The 15,963-nt window shown below is 41.4% G+C and overlaps 1 protein-coding gene across 3 annotated transcripts in view; it reads left to right on the top strand.

The window, feature by feature from the left end:
- Nek7 (NIMA related kinase 7) overlaps positions 1-15,963 on the top strand; it is a 124,325-nt gene that overhangs the window by 47,800 nt on the left and 60,562 nt on the right. For all 3 annotated transcript variants that reach the window (XM_042701164.1, XM_042701165.1, XM_042701166.1), the window contains exon 2: positions 4,585-4,669. In XM_042701164.1, coding sequence (XP_042557098.1) covers positions 4,613-4,669 — 57 coding nt within the window. In that variant the 5' untranslated portion in view covers positions 4,585-4,612. The remainder of the gene's footprint in view (positions 1-4,584; positions 4,670-15,963) is intronic.

The raw sequence follows: 15,963 nt of genomic DNA, 5'->3' as shown, positions 1-15,963 counted from the left end.
CCCCAAAGCTGCCCTGTTTTTAAGTTGCTTTCCTTCTCCCTAGCTAAAACCTTGGAAGCAGATTTCTTTTTTCTGTCACCAACCATATCTAGCCAGGCACCAGTCCTGAGCATAATGATACTCCAATAAACAGCCCACAGGTTGTCCTTCATTCCCTATTTCTATTCACTTTTCATGCATACCCCAGGTGTTCATCAAGTGCTTATTCTAGCTAGGTAATTGCTGAGCAGTGGGGCAGGGGTCAGGATGACATGCAGCAAATGAGACAAATGCACATTGTTGTAATTGCTGGGCAGAAATGGACAGCAATGCTATCAAAGATAAATAAGCTGAGGAGAGATGCACTGTGGAGCAGTGGTTAGGGAAGGCCTGCATTTGATCTTCTGTTTAGGGACTCTGGGGATACAGGATAGCAGATGAAGAGCTCCCGATGTCAGAAGGCCTTTCTAGTAGGTTTCAGGAGCAGAAGGGCCTATCAGTCCACACCAAGTCACTGGAGAGAGGGCTGTGCTGAGCTAATGTGGGAGAGGCAGACACAGCCTCTCAGTGTTTGGAAGGACTCAGATTTTATCCTAAGAACCACTAGAGTGTCATGATTTGACATATTTTTAAAAATACCAATGTGGAGAGTAGGGTAAGAGAGAGACCAAATAGTATTATTATAGTCCCAGGTGGAGACATAATACCTTGTTATAAAGTACTATTTGTAGCAATGGAGAAAGAGACAAATGGAGAGATAGACTTTAGAAAAAGAGCAAGTGGCACTTACCAGTGGTTGCACATGGGCAGCAAAGAGGTAAGGTAAAAATGAAGGATGCATTTTGGATTTAGAATACATTGATTTAGGTCACAAGGAAACATTTAGACTATACCATCTCTTCTCACAGTGTGGTATGCAGGCTTCTTGGGAAGAGGTGAGAGTAGGGTTATTTTTTTAAAACAGTTCCTCTCTCCCCCCTTCTCCCCCCCCCCCCCCCCCCCATTTAATTGGAGATGGAGTCTCAAAGACTTTTCTACTTGGGCTGGCCTCAAACAGAGATCCTCTGATTCTAGCTTCCTGAGTAGGTAGGATTATGGGCCAGTGAATGGGCTTCCTTGAGACCTTTTTATGTGATCTTCATGATAAAAATGACTTTTATGTCAACATTAAGATAGTTTTAGCAAAGCTACTTGGCTTTGAATCAGTGCAATGGCACCAAACTGAATGAGGCTTTGTACTATTTACCTGTTAGGCAGTGATAATGGGGGAAAAAAAAAAGGTGCGGTGTCACTTAATGCTGTCTCTGGGTGAGGCTCTATCTCATGGAACACTACTTGCCTAGCATACAGGAGTCCCTGGTTCCATCTCTAGCACTGACAAAACAAAACAAAAAGGCCCTGGCAAGACCAATGTGAGAGAAACATTCTTTTTTTCTTCTTTTTCTTTTTGGTCGGTTGTGGGGCCTGAACTCTAGGCCTGGGTTCTGTCCCTCAGCTCTTCGGCTCAAGGTGAGCACTCTACCACTTGAGACATAGCACCACTTCTGTTTTTTTCTGCTTATGTGGTGCTGATGAATTGAACCCAGGGCCTCATGCATGCAAGGCAAGCGATGTACCACTGAGCCACCTTCCCAGCCCTGAGAGAAACATTCTTACTAAATCTCAGTTGTTAAATACACGTCTTCTAATGATGTGTGAATTGAGAGGCACATTTAAAGCACTACTATAGTAAATCAGAGTTCTCGCAAGGAGCAGCATTTATACAGTTTGGAGAGAAAGTGGAATAGCTGCTGTTTTCCTAGTATATTTTTACTCGAAAGAGCAGCAGATAAATTGTGTTTTTTCAGAGAAGTTTTTGCACATATTTTCTTTTTCTTTTTTAAATATATCTATTGTAAAGGTGATAAATAAGGTAATAAGTACATTTCTTTTTAAACACTGTTACCCCTCCCTCATCCCCTCCCGCTTCAAGTTGTGTAGTTCATTTCCAACATAGTGTCTGGTGAGTATCAATGTTGCATTAGATCATCCTTTGTCCTGCTGTTTCTATGATTCCCTTTCCCTCCTGCGGATCGGGTAAACTTACATACAAGACAAAGGGCACAGAGAACTGAAATGGAAAACAAAAAAGAAATAACTGCATATAGCACATAATAAGAACCGCTTGTCTTCAATTCTTGGAGTTCATGTTAATACACGTCATTATGTATGGTCCTATTTGCACATATTTTCTTGAAATCAGTTTTAAAGGAAAAAAATGTTATTTGTACCAGTGTTAAAGTTTTAACTTTTAAGGTGAAAATTAGAGTTTTTAGGAACCTTGTATTCATCTTTGTGACCATGATGAAATTAATGGTGATAGTTATTAAAGGATATGATTTTTAAAATACAGAATAAGGACATGATAATATTAATAAGATCTGAGTTAATTCAGTGAACTAAAAATTTTCTAGATGATCAGTGTATAATGCTACAAAGCCATGGATGAGTAAAGACCTACTAGTGGGTGAGGCAGATGATTGGATTGTTCCAGAGAAGTTCATTGGTACGGCGTGAGAGTCTACCTTGCTGCTAACCTTTAGCTCTGTCTGGACCAGGAGGAAATGCCAGGCTGGCATTTAGGTACAGGCTTTGTAGCTCAGATGAAGATGTCACATAATGTATTTGGGTAGTATTCAAAGCCATGGAACTGATAGGTTGATCTGAGGAGAAAGTGTAGGTTTACTCCCCTGCGCCGCCCCCCCCCCCCCCAAAAAAAAAAAAATTAAGTCTCAGGACACACATGTGTAAGCTAGATAGAAGAAACTTAGAAAGCACGGCTGTGCTGTAGGAGAAAAGTCATGAGGATATGAAGTCATGGAAGGCCTCAGGAAGGGTCTGGTCAGTTGTGAGGAAGAGTAGGACCTTGCTGCTGGCTGGCCTTTACTGTCTCTTCCCTAGATGGTCTCAGTAGCCTGTTGACTGGCTTTGTGCTATGCTTGTATTTCCTCTGCTATGCCTTCTTGTTAAATTCTCTTTCAAAAGCAGTTATACATTCTCTCTAGGCTGCTTAAAACCCATCATTAGTTCCCCAATATCAATCAGCTGGGTAATTGCACACACACACGTGTGTGCCCCTGTATATGCCAGTGTACTTTGCCACACTGCGCTGCTGGTGTCATCTTTGCCCTGTATTAGATGACTGTGTGTGTACACATACTTGCAATATATGGCTGGAGATCAGTTGGATTGTCATAGGGAAAAATAAATACTGGTTTTGTGTTCTACAAAAACTGAATTCCAAGTTGATTGTACATCTAAATATGACAGGTTAAACAATAAAGCTGATAAAATAAAATATCATGAGAGCTTACAGTAGGGAAACAATTTATAGTGTCCAAAGTGTTTATCATAGATTGATTACTTTGATGACTTTAAACTCCAAGAGATGAAAACAAGAGGTTTGTTATTTTGCCCTTTTCTCCCTTTATCACTATTTTTGTTTTCTGTACTTGTCTTATATATGTTTGTCTGTTTTGGAGAAGGAAAGGGGGCAGGGGAGAACAGCTATGGTAGGAGAAAGGGTGAACAGATGCACACTGCGTTGAAAATGAACCATACAACTCGTGAGGGGCAGACAAGTGGGAGAAAACGAGGGAAGAGATGACACTGTTAAAAAGAAATTACCTGGGCTGGGAAGGTGGCTCAGTGGTAGAGCGCTTGCCTTGCATGCATGAGACCCTGGGTTCGATTCCTTAGCACCACATAAGAAAAAAGCTGGAAGCGGTGCTGTGGCTCAAGTGGTAGAGCGCTCGCCTTGAGCTGAAGAGCTGAGGGACAGCGCCCAGGCCCAGAGTTCAGGCCCCACGACCAGACCCCCCCCCCCCCCAAAAAAAAAAGAAATTACCTCATTACTTGCCTTACATGACTGTAACCCCTCTATATTACCTTTACAGTAACAATAAAATAAAAATTAGAAAATTAGAATTTCTGTTCATTAATTCATCAAAGATACCATCTGTAAGGTCTTAAAAAGACAAGTCACGGGGTAGGTGAAGGGGCTGGGAATACCAGTTGCCTATGTCCTGAACATTTCTTGTTGGCTTTAAAGGGTATGAGGAAAAGATGTCTTTATCAGTTTTTTTTAAAGGGACCTTAAATTTTGACTCAGATTTTTGTGAGGTTCCTGGCATATTGTTACTTTTCAGCATATGTTTGTCAAATTAATGAATGAATGTCTTACAGTTGCATAGAGAAGACCAAATAGTCTCATAAGGGTTAGCCTTATAACTTTAAACTTAGAACTTATAGTAAGCATTACATTAGAATAGATGAGTGAAGTACTAAAGAGAACTAATATTTTTAGGATATGAAGGAGGGGTGCACTTTGGAAGCTTAGATAGTTAGCTTGATTATGGAGATTCGAGCCTGGTGTTTTCATGAGGCACAGGATGAAGGGGAACCGGCGGATCTGTATGACAGCACGTGCTGCTGCTTTGGGTAAGGGGACATGGTGGAGGCAGTGCATGCCTGTGGGAGCTAACTAGAGCTTGGCTTTACCAAATCATGTTTTGGGCATATGACTGACTTGACTCAGTAATTTTGACTGTTTTTTTTTTTTTGCAGAGTTCCAAAGTTACTGTTGCTGCAGACCATGGATGAGAAATCACAAGGCATGCAAGGGCCACCTGTTCCCCAGTTCCAACCACAGGTAATTTATTCTAATTGTGTGGGCACCTGAGATGGATGAATAAGGAAGCAGTACATACGCAGTTCCTTTAGGAAGCACACAGGACTCGTGAAATTTTCAGAGTTTAGTCAGAGTTGTTGATTTTTAAATACTATGTAATGCTTAGGCCTCATGAAAGAGTATGCCAATGAAGCGGCAGCTTTAGAATTTCATTCCATCTGGATGGTCTGTAGGCTTCAGAGATGAGGAGTAGGCTCAGGGAGGAGGGAAAGAAAGGTGAGGCTGTGCCTGTGCATTTGCTACCTGCCTCTGCCTCGGTAGCTGATCTTGCCTGGCTTACAACTACCTACCATTATTCTCTCTCTCTGACTGGTACTGTCCCTTCTCCTTCGTGCGTTCCTTGTTTCGTGTAAGATGAAGTAAAAGGGTGTTACAGTAAGAAATACCTATACTCTCAGACTATTGGAGTTTATCATTTAGCATGCTGCATTTGTTATGGAGGCTTGTCATAAATGGCAGTATCAAAGGCATGTTTAAAATAATAAGCAACCCTTTATATATATTTTTTCTCAATATTGGGTGTTGAACATAGAGCTTTGCATTTGCTAGGCAACCATTCCACTACTTGAGTTCTGCCTTGGCTGGCCACAGATTTATGATCTCCTTCCTCTTTCTGCTTCATCTCTTCTGGTTTTACAGATGTGCTGACCACCACGCTCAACTACTCTTGTCTTTCAATGTGGTGTTGGATGCCTTTTATAGTAGGTAGCAAATCTCTACCCCAGGTCAACTGGTCTATTGTCTAGTTTTTCTTGGACAGTACTTTTCAAAGTGTCTGAGGAACTGAAGGAATTTCTTTCGAATGAGATCTGTAATCACATAGGTTTTGAGACCCTTAGGAAAAACAGTGACTTCAGACAGGATCGCTTTAGAATCTTATACCAGTGTGGTATGGTATACTACTCATAAGTATATTATACCATTAACTATATATGGTAGCATGCTTTTCAGACTCCCACCCCCCTCTCCCCCGCAATGGTGTTTTTAACTCAGGGTCTTGTGCTTGCCAGACACTCTACCACTTGAGAGAACCTCTTCTAGCATTTCCCTCCCCCCACTCCCAGCCCCTTTTATGTGAGTGGGTCCTGGGGCTTGAACTCAAGGTCTTGGTGCTGTCCCTGAGCTTTTTGCTCAAAGCTATAGCATTCAGCCACACTTGAACCACAGCTCCATTTCTGGCCTATTGTTGGTTAGTTGGAGAGCCCCACAGACTTTTGTCCACAGACTGGCTTTGAACCAATCACTTCAGATTTCAGCCTCCTGAGTAGCTAGCATTACAGGGGTGAACCACCGATGCCCAGCTTCTTGCAGTCCTTTTTGCTTTAGTTGTTTTTTAGCTATAGTTTTTTTTTTTTTTTTGGTCTTTGCCTAAGCTGGCTTAGGACTCAGATCTATAACCTGATTGCCACCATGCTAGCTTATTTGTTGAATGAGGCCTCACAAACCTTTTCTCTACGGACTGTTCTGTCCTAGGTATCTGCAGTTATAGGTAGGAGCTATCTACCCACCTGGATTCCTTTTCTGTTCTTTCTCTCTCTCTCTCTCTCTCTCTCTCTCAAAATGCATCTATTGACTTCTAGGAGCAAAGGTCAGAAAATACTACCTACAAAAACCATCTTTTCTTTTTTGTAACACTACTCATCTTGCACCCTCTAATTTTTGAAATTCTGCCCATCCTTCAAAGGCTGTCTAAATAAAATGCCGTCTGCCATGAGGCTTTGTCTGTTCGTTCCTCCTTTGGAGCTGGCTGCTTACTCTCTGAACCACTTCTGCTATCTGTGTCATGTTCTGATGGACATTTTTCCTCTAGTCTTGTTAAGTCAAAGTCTTCCGATTGCCCCGGGGCCCTGTGGACATGAGTCTTTCACCTGTGGCAGAGATTCAGTGAGAATATATAATGGAGACCCACTCAGGAACCTCTCAGCATTAATTAACATGCTTCTGTTAGCCATTAATTGTGATTTTTTTAAAAAAAATCGATTTTCTTCATTATTTGTAGCTGAATTCTTTGTACTGAGAATAGAGATCTTTTGTTAAAATGAGGTGGATATTTTAATTTCAGAAAGATTGTTCACTCATTCAGCAATGATGAGGATCAAATCTAGGACCTTGTGATTGGTGGGCAGGTGCTCTACCACTGAATTGTATCCCTAGTTAATTTTTCTTTTTGTGCTGGACCTGGGGCTTCAACTCTGTGCCTGGGTCCTGTCCCTGAGCTCCTTTTGCTTAAGGCTAGAGCTCTACCACTTGAGCCACAGTGCCACTCTCAGCTTTCTCTGTGATTAACTATAGACATGAGACTCATGGACTTTCCAGGCAGGCTTTGAACTGTGATCCTCAGATCTCAGCCTGCTGGGTAGCTAGGATTACAGGCATGAGCCACCGGTATCTGGCTCCTAGTCAGTTTTGTTTTGTTTTGTTTGTCTTTTTTTCTTTGTTTTTTAACTTACTATTCTATTTTTGTATTTGTATAATGGCTATAAACTATACTATCCAACTTACATTAAATAACTTCTATTAGATATATATTTCAATATCAGTTTCCCAAACATAGATACTTTATTTTGTGTTATAGATACTTTATTTGGTGAAGACAATAAAAGCACACCTCTAAAATTAGGTGGGTCGTGTTACGATTTTGAAAATCACAGTTTTGAGTATTGCTGGTTCAAAGCTAAAAAAACCAAACAGAACACTTTCTCTTTTGCCTCCTAGTGACTCACCAGCCAGGAAAGGTCGGGATGGCGGTAGGAGGCAAAAATAAACGTAATTGTCTTCTTCTGAGACACCAGGCTGCCACACGGTATAAATTTCCAAATTGCAGAAAGGGTTCTGCATCTCCTTTCACACCGTTCCTTTCGCCGCTGCCTCCTGCTGCTGCTCCTGTGTGGCTGCGCTGCTTGGCTTCCCCACAGGAAGTAGGCAAGTGTCATCTGGGCTATGGCTGCCTGTGGCATGTGTGGGGGACTCTATTCCCCTCTCTGCCTCCGGACTGATGGTGTGAGACAGAGAAAGATTACCTGACAAGAGCTTATAGGCGTTATTGCTTATTAAGTCTTTGAAAAATGTTGCTGCTCTCAGTGGCCTTACTTGAGAAGCCCGGGAAAGACAGCCCCTGCTCAGGGTTGACAAACCTTCTTTTGTTTTGTTCCACATCATTGGCCTGTATAATGGGGGTGATAGGGCAACATATGGTTAGCTCTATGACTTCTTTCACTTTTGTAATGCTAATAGAATCGGGACATAAACAGAAATCTAAAAAAGTCAGCTTCCCAAGTGTCAAATACCAGCTCACTGTTATAATGATGACAGATGTGTAGTCTTAGCAAATCCTTTCTTCTTTTCTTGTTTTTTGGAGGTGAATACTTACAATGCATAATATGTGGTCACACTTTTCGTACAGTATGAATTCCTTTTCTTTTAAGTTTTAGAATGTAGTATTTGCATACTTTTATTAATTTTTTTTTGCATTAGAACTGTTCTCTCAAGCTTATGGAAAATTAATTTTCCATTATCTTCCTTCCTTCCTTTCATCCTCTTCCTTTACTTTCTTGCCTTAGAGAGCACTGAGGGATATTCTGACTCAGTTCTTATCCGGTATATTTTTATTGGCTTCTATTTGTGGAACACTAGCTTTAGCTTTATTTCCATTTAATTCAGATTGTATAAAACATTGTGACAAATAAAAAAAATACTATAAAACTAGTTTGAAACCCTGGGATTTTTGCAGCATTTACAATACAAATGGAAGTTTACAATAGTTTTTTTTTTTTAACTTAAATTTTCCAGTTCTGGGGCTGGAATTCAGGGCCTGGGCACTGTCCCTGAGCTGCTTTTGCTCAAGGCTAGCACTCTACCTACCAGCTGGGCCACAGCGCCACCTCTGGCTTTTTCTGTTTATGTGGTACTGAGGAATGGAACCTAGAGCCTCATGAATGCTAGGCAAACACTCTACCTCTAAGCCACCTTCCCAGCCCCAAGTTTACAATAGTTTTTGATTTGTGGTTATTAACTAATGAGGGCTTTCACTCGCCCCCCTCCCATTTCTTCTCCTCCCTCACTCGACCCCCTCAGTACTGGGACTTGAAATGGAGGCCTATGCTCACTGTGCTTGCTTTTTTGCTCATACTAGTGCTCTACCATGGGCCATGCCTACAGTCCGGCTTTTATTATCTATCCATCTATCTATCTATCTATCTATCTATCTATCTATCTATCTATCTATCTATCTATCTATCTATCTATCTATCTATCTATCCATTCTTTAGCTAATTAACTGGAGATGGAGTCTCATGGACTTTTCTTCCCAGGCTGACTTGAAACAACGATCCTCTAGATTTTTGCTTCCTGAGTAGCTAGAATTGTGGTGAGCTATGGTGACTGGCACATTTTCACCCCCTCCTCCCCCTTTTTTTTTGGTCAAAAAATTAAATATAAATCCATTATAGTCAGAATTCTAAGAACTTCTGGAAAGATCAGTTTTAATTGTACTGGTGTAAAGCTCAGGCTACTTTTTTTTTTGTCGGTCGTGGGGCTTGAACTCTGGGCCTGGACACTGTTCCTCAGCTCTTTAGCTCCAGGCTAGTGCTCTACCACTTGAGCCATAGCACCACTTCTGGTTTTCTGGTAGTTTATTGGAGATAAGAGTTTCACGGATTTTTCTGCCTGGGCTGGCCTTGAACCACAATCCTTAGATATCAGCCTCCCGGGTAGCTAGGATTACAGGCGTGAGCCACCAGCACCCAGCAGGCTACAATTTTTTTATGTGCCAATTTCTAGATATTGTAACACTTGGGCTATTTGTGAATGAGGGAAGACACCTCAGATCTGCCCATATTGAAAAATTGACAGTTTTTCTTTTATAGCTTGGGGAGGGTTAGAAATCTTGTCTGAAAAAAGTTTTCTGAATTCATCAGTAAGATAGACCAGTTGTCTTTTAGTTTCATGGCAGTGTACACTACCATCCAGTTGTGTCTTGCTACTCTGTCACATGAGTGTGAAGATAGGAGACAAAAAGCGTCTGAAAGTGTGCTCAGGATAGTAGCCGGAGTTCACTGTGGGCTCAACGTGAGTTCACTGTGGGTTCACTGTGGGCCGGGAGGAAGAGTGCCCTGTGGGCTCCATTGAATGGTAAGATCTTTGGACATGATCACTCTATTAACTCTATTACCTTCCTCTCTCTCTAGCTTATCTGCTGGATTTATTCTTTAGGATATAAGAACCATGAAGCTTATTTTGTTTTCTAATAAGTATTTAGTGAAATTATTTGTCAAATTGCATCAAGTATAACTTGTATGTTTGGATGACTTTTTTCTGTCTTTGTCTTTGTCTCCATCTCCCTCCCTTCCTTCCCTCCTTCCCTCACACAGAGTATGAGCTCACACTCATACTCTGCTTTCTTGTTCATGTTGATGTTTACCAATGGAGCCATGCCTCTACTCTGGCATTTTGCTGGTAAATTGGAGATGGAACCCCACAGAATTGTTATCCACTAGGACTCAGCCTTCTGAGGAATAGATGTTAGGTTTGAGTCCCGAGTGCTGGTTCAAGCCTTTGTAGAAGGTTGGAAGCTGTTCTCCTTATGATGATTTTCTTCCTTGGATAGCTATTGATATGAATGGAGGAGAAGGAGCAGTAGCTGTTTTGAGGAAGGATTCTTCTGGACTGATTTTGGCCTGAGCGCTGTCCCTCAGCTCTTCATCTCAAGGCGAGCGCTCTACCACTTGAGCCACAGCGCCACTTCCGGCTTTTTTCTTTTTTCTTATGTGGTGCTGAGGAATCAAACCCAGGGCCTCATGCATGCAAGGCAAGCGCTCTACCACTGAGCCACCTTCCGAGCCCTGAGGAAGGATTCTTACCAGAGTTTAATTCACAACCACGAACCTTCCTAGTGGCTGTGCCTCTCAGCAGAAACATCCTTGTCTTCTAACTCTGACCTCGCTCTATTCCCAAACATTCCGGCTTCCCGTTTTCTCTCCTTCACCTGCCTATTGTATGCACCTTCCACCTAACTTTCAGGTGATACTGTTCCCATGCTTCCTGTTTCCCTGAAAAACTTGGAAGCAGTCAGAAAATAAGTTCTCAATTCCTATCACGTGTACCCTCCCCCCAGAGCCTGTGCTCCCCAGCTGGTGTCTTGTGAGCTATTCGCATGCGCCCCCCTCCTTCCCCAGGGGTGCCAGTTCCCATCTCTGTCCCCACTCAGTTTAGCAACTTCTGAATCCTTCCCATTAGTGTTACTACCATGCCAGTGTCTCCAGTGGAAACCGTGAAGCAAAATAAAAGAAAGGAAAGACTCCCAAGTGGCCTTTGAAGTTGCTTTGTTTCCCTTTATACACAATTCCTAGAGAGGATTATCTATAGTTCTCCCCTTATTAATTCTCCTCTCTCTCTCTCTCTCTAATTTACCCCAGGAAAGCTTTCTCCCCCACTAGGCCTGAGCTGCTCCTGCCCAGGCTGTTACCTGGCGTGCTCAGTCCACCCAGGGTGACTTGCTGGCTTCCTGGGAACGCAGTTGATCATACACTCCTCCTTGAACCTTTTCTTTCTTTGGCTTCTAGGCATCTTAATTTTTCTCTTGTCTTGTTGGTCTCAGGGGTCTTTTGAAGTCATCTCAGCCTGGATCTCTGACTTTTCCAATGTCAAATACCCAGTGCCTGCTTACAGATTTGTCTGCCTTCACCTTTGTGTGTCTGAAAAGAACTTTAAATAACTTTCCTTGAAGCTCTTCTGCCTCCAATCTTCTGTGTCTCGGTGCGAATCTGTTTTGTTGCTGTTGCAAACACATTCCAGGCTTCTTCTTTTCTCTCTGACTTTGTATTTATCAGATATCCTTGACTTTATCTCTAAAAATATGCGTAGAATTGGCACTCACTGCCTCCCCCGTGTCTGCCACCTGCCTGGCAGAGTCTTCTTGGTTGTCTGTTGGCTTCCGGCCTTGCCCCACTGCTGTCCGTCATCTTTACCACAGCAGTCAGTGAATCTTAAAAAGTTTCAGTCCAGCCATATTTGTTTAACGCTTTCTGATAGAGTTTTCAATTGGTTTGCTCATTTATTTTCTTCAAGTCTTTATTTAAATATCATTTTGGTTCACTCTCTCTAAAGTGAACCTTTCACCCACACAGTATGCCTGCCCTGCCATTTTTTTTTTTTTTTTGCATAGAATGTATTGTCACTTTTTATTTTGCTCACCATTTTTCGTCTCTCTTGACTAGAAGGGCTCTGGCTCACCCCCAGGACAGTACATACTAGCTAGTCAATAAATATTTGTTGAACAAATACAAATTTGGCTTCAGCTCTTCATCTTTCTTTTCAATGAATATCAAAATACATACTTATCTTCAGAATTATTCTTTCATTATAAATGTAACCACCCACATTAGTTCTTAGAGCTTCTCCCCACCCTCTTGCTGGCTGCTTTCTCCTCCTTGCTTTCTCTAAAGCAGAGGCTGTTTATTCTTGTAGGTCTTTCCCCCCATATTAGGAGGTAGGAATAGAAGAATGTCTCTCAGATTGCTCCCCCTTTTCCTGAAGTGTGGGGCAGTGTGCTATACTGCAGCTCAAGGCTGATGCCATCCAGCTGAAGGATCTCTCCCTTTTCTGACCCCCTCATTACCTTTAACATTAGTTGAAAACCTGAAAACCTCGCTCAGCATTAGTGTCTTCATCCTAGGTCATAGTTTGGCTCCTGCAACCAGCACCTATTGATGACTTAGCTTTTATAATGCACCTACCCTGTGCTAGCCTCTCAAATACATTGTCTCATTTAATTCTAACAGCCGCCATATAAAACATTATTTTTTCACACTCTACAAATGAAGAGACTAAAGCTCTCATTAATTAGCAAGGTTGTCCATAGTTGCAGAGCAAGTGGGTGGTGGGGCTGGGGTTCACCCAGCTTTGTCTGATGCCAAGCCAGATGTTTAGCTCCTCAGATATTCCTTAGCTGGTCCTATTACCTCAGTTATTTTGTGTCTTGATATTTTTATACATTTCTCAAGTGGTTATTCTTCAAAATGAGATGTGTTCTGTTTTGCGTAGGGTGGTGCTTTAGTTTGTGATTATTACTACTATCCATCGAGTGCTCAAGCTAGAGTCTCATACTACCCACTTAGATTATTGTTACTATATTCCCAGATTATTGTACCAGCTCTAACGGGTTTCCTTACCCCTCATTTTCCCATCAATGTCATTTTCCTGAAATAAACATTTTATCACGTTCTTTTCATTGTTGCTTCTGGCTTCTTACTTCATTTAGGATGAATTCTCTGTTTTTATGCGGCTTGGAAATTCTGTCACGATCGCCCTTGACTTCCCATTGTGTCTTGTGCTGTTCCCTCTTTTGGACTTACCCATCAGCCATATCTCGATCGTCGGGTGCTTTCTTTCATCTCTGAGTCCGAGGTGGTAGGCTGGTGGTCTCAGGTGGTGTTCAGGGAGACTTAGTCACTAACAAGACATAATGAGCTTAAAGGCTCATTATATTGCATATTACTTATAGAAGGGGTTTTATGGTAAAGACCCTAGGGAAAATATTATAGTAGAGGAAATATATTATTTGGAAGACAATAAGAAGATCACTGAAAAAAGTACTGATTATGGTGGGCTTTTTACACTAGCATGCCTTTAATAGACAAGAATAAACTGTTGTGTGTTTTTCTCCTGTATATGTAGTATTTCATATCAATGAAAGAACAGCACTGGATAATCAACAAATGTTTATTGAGTAGGTAATTTGTCTCTTATTGGACGTTAATTTTTATCTGTTCACCTAATAATAGATCAAACTTTATTATGTAACATGTGAATTTCACTTACTTTACAGTTATTTTAGATGACTGTGGCAATGTAGAATATTAAGTAACTGTCATGAATTTTTAAAAAAAATTTAAGGTATATTTGAGTTATCTTTGAATTTAGATTGATTGTTCACATTTAAATACTTTGTAGTGAGAGTTCCTCATAATTCCAGGGAGTGGCTTGCTTGGGTGTAGCTTAATAGCAGAGCCCTTTCCTAGAAAGCACAGGCCCTGAGTTCAAATCCCAGTATTGCCAAAAAAAAAAAAAGTGTCTTAGGAAATGTAGGTGGTTTTGAAAATAATGAACACACAGGGAAAATTCTTTTGCCGATTTTCTTGACATTTCTGTTTGAGTAGTCTGTTCACAGTAGTGTAGGCTAAGATGTAATCAGACTAGCTTTCCAACTTTATTTGGAATTGAATTTAAATCCTGACATAGAGGTTTCATAATGACCGGTGAAATAATTTATTTTTTTTCTGGGTAGTTCTAATCTTATAGCTATGTATGCTGTGTATTTACTTGGTGAATAGGATTTTTTTTTTTTTTTTTTTTGCTAAATTGATCTATGTTTTTAAAGAGAATAGTAACTTCAATGTGATTCAGAATTTAGCCTAGAATTCTAAAGGTGAAATTTCAGTGGAGAAAGTCTTTTTAGAGTAAGACCACAGTTTTGTATGGAAATGGGTTTGAGCCACATTGAATGAGTCCATATGTCTGTTAGAACTCAGAGGTGCTGGATGTGGGGCTGTATGCCTCCCTTCATGGGGAGCAGAGGCAGAAGGATCTTAAGTTTGAGGCTGGGCTGGGCCTCAAACAGAGAAACAAACAAAAAAAAAAAATCCAAGGGTTGGAGAATATAGCTCTGTGGTAAAGTACTTGCCTAGTATGGACACGGCCCTACGTTCAGTCCCTGGCATGGCCAAAAGGAAACAAAACAACAAAAAGATGACAGTACTATGTTACACTTTAAGTGAGCCCTAAGCCAGCTCACTCCCCCATGCGTTCTGCACTTCTCTGCTTCCTACCTGCTTTTCCAGCGTTGTGGGTTTCACTACGCTCTCCCTACACATGCACATGTCATCTCCCTCACTCCTCAGTATCCTTCCTTCTTCCTTCCCTTCCTCCTTCCTACTAATTCCCCCTTTTGTATTCATGTCCTATTATTAGTAGTATTGCCAACAGCATCACCCTCATTTTAGGTCTAGATTCCACAAATCAGTGAAACATGTAGTACTTGGCTCTATGAGCTTTGTGTAGTTGGGTCAATGTGCAGACTTCCAGCTCTGTCTACTTTCCTACAAATGACTTAATTTCACTTTATGGCTGAGTAATACTCCAAGAGGGGTGTGTGTGTGTGTGTGTGTGTGTGTGTGTGTGTGTGTGAGAGAGAGAGAGGTTTCTATTAGCCACTGCATTTTTTTTTCTTCTGAACCATCTGTTCAGTTCATTTGCCAACTTACTAATTGGGGTTTGTTCTTTTACTGTTAATATTTGGAAGTCATTTGAGTATTATAGCTATCATTCCTTTATCTGTTGAATAGATCCCCTTCTATGGTCTGTCTCTGGAGTCTGATGATTGGTTCATTTGCTCTGCAGAAACCTTAATTTTAGGCAGTCCCATTGTCAGTTCTTGCTCTTATTTTCAAGGCAATTGGCAACCTATTCAGAGAATAATTTCCTGCACCTATGTCTGTCAGACTTCTTTCTATATTTCTATATCCAATGGTAGTTTCAGAGTTTCAGTTTGATCCATTGGAGTTGACCTGTGTAGGATGAGAGAGATGGGTCTAGTTTCAGTCTCTTGCATGTAGACAACCAGTTTTCCCAGCACCATTTGTTGAATAGATTGTCTTTTTCTAGCATATACATTTTTGTTTTCTTTTTTTGCCAAAAATTAGATGGCTGTTTACTTTGTGGTTTTACTTCTGGGTTCTGTTCCATTGGTATTCACTGATGCTACTATTACAACTAGTCAGGGAGGGAGATGGGCTGATGAGGCAGCTTGCCCACAGTGATGGAGGAAAGTGAGCAAAGAAGGCTGAGGGCCATCCCCTGTGGAGCGTCGGCCTTTGTGGGGAAGAGTAAATACGTAGAGGAGCTGGACAGAATGGAAGGATGCTGTTGAGGATGGTTGCATGGAGCATGAACTCTCAAGTCAGAGTGGCCAGGATCGACGAGGTTGGTCTCCCGTTTCCCAGGCAGGTGTTGGAGGGTGAGTGAGCCAGTGTGTGTAAGCCTCAGTTTTCTTATCAGTAGATGAGAGAGTGTTCCTTCACATATTTGTGGCAAATGGTGTTTGTTAAATGGGGGTGGTGATAACAGCCACAGTGAAGACAGCGAGAACACACTGCCACCAACTGTCTTGGCGTGTAGATTTTCTAACTGTTGCATTTCCTATATCACATTTTTTTTTCCTAATTTTATTTTGGTTTCTAGTGAGCGCTATAGAAAATAAT

Source organism: Dipodomys spectabilis, unplaced genomic scaffold (assembly GCF_019054845.1).
Source record: "Dipodomys spectabilis isolate Male_0828 unplaced genomic scaffold, ASM1905484v1 ptg000288l, whole genome shotgun sequence".
NCBI lineage: Eukaryota > Metazoa > Chordata > Mammalia > Rodentia > Heteromyidae > Dipodomys > Dipodomys spectabilis.
This window is presented reverse-complemented; position numbering and strand designations above follow the sequence as displayed.